Source organism: Arachis ipaensis, chromosome B03 (genome assembly GCF_000816755.2).
Source record: "Arachis ipaensis cultivar K30076 chromosome B03, Araip1.1, whole genome shotgun sequence".
NCBI classification, from domain to species: domain Eukaryota; kingdom Viridiplantae; phylum Streptophyta; class Magnoliopsida; order Fabales; family Fabaceae; genus Arachis; species Arachis ipaensis.
The window spans coordinates 12204749-12208332 of NC_029787.2; the positions used below are offsets into that span (position 1 = coordinate 12204749).

Here is a 3584-nt window from a genome sequence, read left to right on the forward strand (position 1 = left end):
ATACACAAATATATAGTAATTAATTTAGTGACAATTTTATTATTCAACCTAGTAGGTAAATTTTTTTTGAAATAAAAAATTTAGCACAATAAGGTGGAGCAGTGAAAATAAAAGTACTAGTTAAACTAAGAATTAATTCACTCAAAATTTCTAATATATGATGATTTCTAATATCAAGAAATGCTAATAAGAACTTAGCAAAATAGAAGGCCAAAACACATTCCTCAAATTAGAAGATACAAGTCAAATTGAGGGGGCACATATAGAGTTTATATTTTTTTACATTATTGCAACTCTTTGCACCCCATCAATGAAATCCATTGAAAAAATCCTAGCCAAGATCAAGTTGTAAACACACTTGAAATCTTTGATTCTTGATCTCACAAACAATGTGGTTGATTTTTTTTTTTTTTGTTTTCATATTCAAAAAACTACAAGAAGCTCTTGACAAAGCTCATTTCTAAGGACAACACTATATTAATCTATACTAGAATGGGGGCAATTGAGGTAACTATTATCACAAGATGTACATACAAATAACATTGGAAACTGTTATTCCAATAACATGAAGAATGTTTAAAAACCTTTAAACATCTCCATTTTCAACCACTGCAGGGCATGATCTGATGAATTTGATCACTTGAAGCCATGAAATGATGCTTCACAAGAACTATCCGCATCATTACACAGCCAGGTAGTATACCAGAAACTCCTCAAAGTTTTAAACATCGAGGGAGCATTCCGGTGCTCTGTTGGACCTCGACTCTTCGATCTTTGCAGCCACCTCAGCCATTACAAGCCTAGTAAGAAGCAGCCCTGCAATTAAAGCTGCTATCATCAACATTGTGAAAACTGCACTCCAGCTCTTGGCCGATATATAACCGGTCAATAGAGGTCCTATTGCAGCCCCAATAGAACCTGTTCCATCGATGATAGCCGTGACGGTTGCTAGAGCTCGCGAATTCCCCCTCAATGACTTGTGTGTTCCCAGGTCAGCCGAAACAGCGGTTGTTATGAGGGCATAAGGGCCATTCACAAACATACCGGTTATGAACATCAATGCAGCATTCACAATCAATGAAACATGACCATAGCTTCTGTAGAAGAACAGAGCAGGGATAGCACAATACATGAAGCTAGCTGCTGTTATGGCTCTTGCATCTAAGTGATCGGAAATGTGGCCGGCTAGAATCCCTCCGAGAACCCCACCAACATCGAATAAAGTTGATAATGTCCCTGATGTCTCACTGGATAGATATTTGCCATCAATTGCTGCAAGATAATGAACATAAATGAGAAATTGTGACTACTTGAAAACATAAAGATACAATCTTATATGAATTATTAGAAATATTTGGTAACAAAAAAAAAATTAACTTAAATAAGACAAGTTCTGACTGATTTTTTTGTTCTCCCTAGCATAGAAAATTGAAGTACCTGTGTGGCTAACATAGAAGGGGAGCCAATAAAGAAATGTATATGCAACCAATTTGGCGAAAAACAGACAGAGTGCGAAAGGGGCAACCCCAGGTATTTTCCAGGCCTCAAGGAAGCCAACTGGTTCTTCCTCGGCCGGATTCTCCGGCGCTAAGAGAGGCTCGTTCACTTCTTCATCTCCACTTTTCTTGGGTGAATTACACTCATCTTCCTCTCTGCTAACTCCCACAGACTCAGGTGCAACCGGCAATAGAAAGAAAACCATCAAGCCGACGAAAGCCATCATAAGTCCTGGCACAACAAAGGACCATCCCCATCCATTACACAACATAGCTGAAGCAATTAAGGATCCTGTGATGTTCCCAACAGACGTGTGAGCATTCCATATTCCCATGATCAACCCTCTCTTGCTCTTTCCAAACCAGTTTCCGACAACTGCAACAACCGAAGGCCATCCGGTTGATTGAAACAATCCAGCAATCATTTGAACCACTAAGAAATAGTAAAAGTTATGAATGTTTGCCCAATAAGCTACCCCGAATAGTGAAGTGAACAAAGCAGTTCCTAGCATTCCCACAGTAAGAAAAATCCTTAAATTACATCGATCGCCAAAGTGTCCTGAAAAGTACATCCCCAATGCGTAAAAGGAAAGGAATGCAACATCCACATCACCAAGAAGGGAAGTCCCATCTGATTCATTGAATGGTGCCCAACCATTACCAAGAACACTTGAAGAAATTCTGTTCTTTTTCGGGAGACTCAATCCTATATCTGATGATTGAGGATCAAGAACACTCTTCACAATACTTGTGGTTTTTCTGGTGGCATGGTAACTAGTATAAGCCAAAAATGTTACAATCAGAACAATTGCTTGGTGGGTTTTGAAGGAAACAGGACCACCTTTCAAGTATTCAATGGCCCTAATTCCAAGTAGCTTACTAGAACTTCTCTTAAGGGACAATTCTGGTGCTGAACCCATGAAATTATATTATATATCTCAATTCAGCTGCAACAAAAGAGTAGAAGCTGAACTTTCTCCCCTCACAGAATTGAACTGAAAAAAAAAATGAAGAAAAATAAGATGAATAGATGTTCAAGAGTATTCTAAATCTTTGCTTTTAAAGGAACTAGATTCAGTTGATCCATGATAATCAAATTACAACTTCAAACATTAAAAGCCAATATAAAAATAAAATAAATCAAAAGGTAAAACATTAAGATATAATTCCAACCCCTGGGTTATATAGAAGACATCATTGGGAAATTCAGTATAAGATGAAATATAGGCAAATCAAGAGAGCAGAAGATCCAGTTTCAGAGGAGCCAGAGTTGCATTTGACTCAAAAGAGAATAAATTAAGTAATTAACAAACTGAGAGACACAAAATACTCTGAAAAAGGAAACAAAATTTTAGGACACAAAAAAAAGAAAGAAAGAAGAAAGAAAAACCCAGAACATTGAGGAACCCAATGATAGAATGAATCTTTCAACTCCAAAAAAAAAAAAAATCAAACAGATGAAAATGAAAACCAAGTCAGAAATGGTAAAAAAAAATTAAAAAATAAATAAAATAAAATAGAACATGAGAACATGTATGATACCTTATGAGTTAAGCAAAGTGGAAGGTGACTTGGGTGGAAATTCTGGGGTTGTTGACGTTTGAACAAGTTTCAAACTCCGAACACCATTACACCACTTGTGTTCGTGGAAGTTACTATTGCGTTTGTTTTGTTTTGTTTAGCGGGTTTTGAGAAATTCGGAGGCAAAAACGTGTGAAGGAATGCTCCTTACTTATGATTGACGTTAATGGTTTTTTTATTCACTATAATGACCCTTTTGCCCTCTTCGGTTAACACCACTTGCCGTAGTGATAACGTCTTCGGTTTAATTACGAGGCTGCCATCTGTTTCTGTTAATTGACTAAACTGCCCTCGGCTGTTATTTTGGTATTGAACTGCCTCCCCTTTTTAATTGTGAACGTGCCATGATTCCTTCAATCTCTCTCTTTTTTTTCTTTTTATATTTGGTAATTGGTAGGTTTATTACGTGTGCCTTGGCCGGTGAGTGTGGGACTCTATTTTCTCTTTCACATGAAATTATCTTCTCGAATATTATCAGGTCATTGAATAGAAAAAATATATAACTGG

General features: G+C 37.0%; 1 protein-coding gene across 2 annotated transcripts; it reads right to left on the reverse strand.

Annotated features, from left to right (window-relative positions):
• Nucleotides 195–3220, reverse strand: LOC107629637 (putative glycerol-3-phosphate transporter 1). 2 transcript variants are annotated; one of them, XM_016332470.1, is made up of 3 exons: nt 3039–3220; nt 1438–2491; nt 195–1272 (listed from the first exon to the last, which is right to left on the reverse strand). In XM_016332470.1, the coding sequence occupies exons 2-3, from the start codon at nt 2414–2416 to the stop codon at nt 722–724; spliced, it is 1530 nt and encodes a 509-aa protein (XP_016187956.1). In that variant the 5' UTR covers nt 2417–2491; nt 3039–3220; the 3' UTR covers nt 195–721. The 2 variants fall into 2 exon arrangements, with proteins under 2 accessions (XP_016187956.1, XP_020973827.1); XM_021118168.1 differs by lacking the exon at nt 3039–3220 and adding an exon at nt 2670–2959.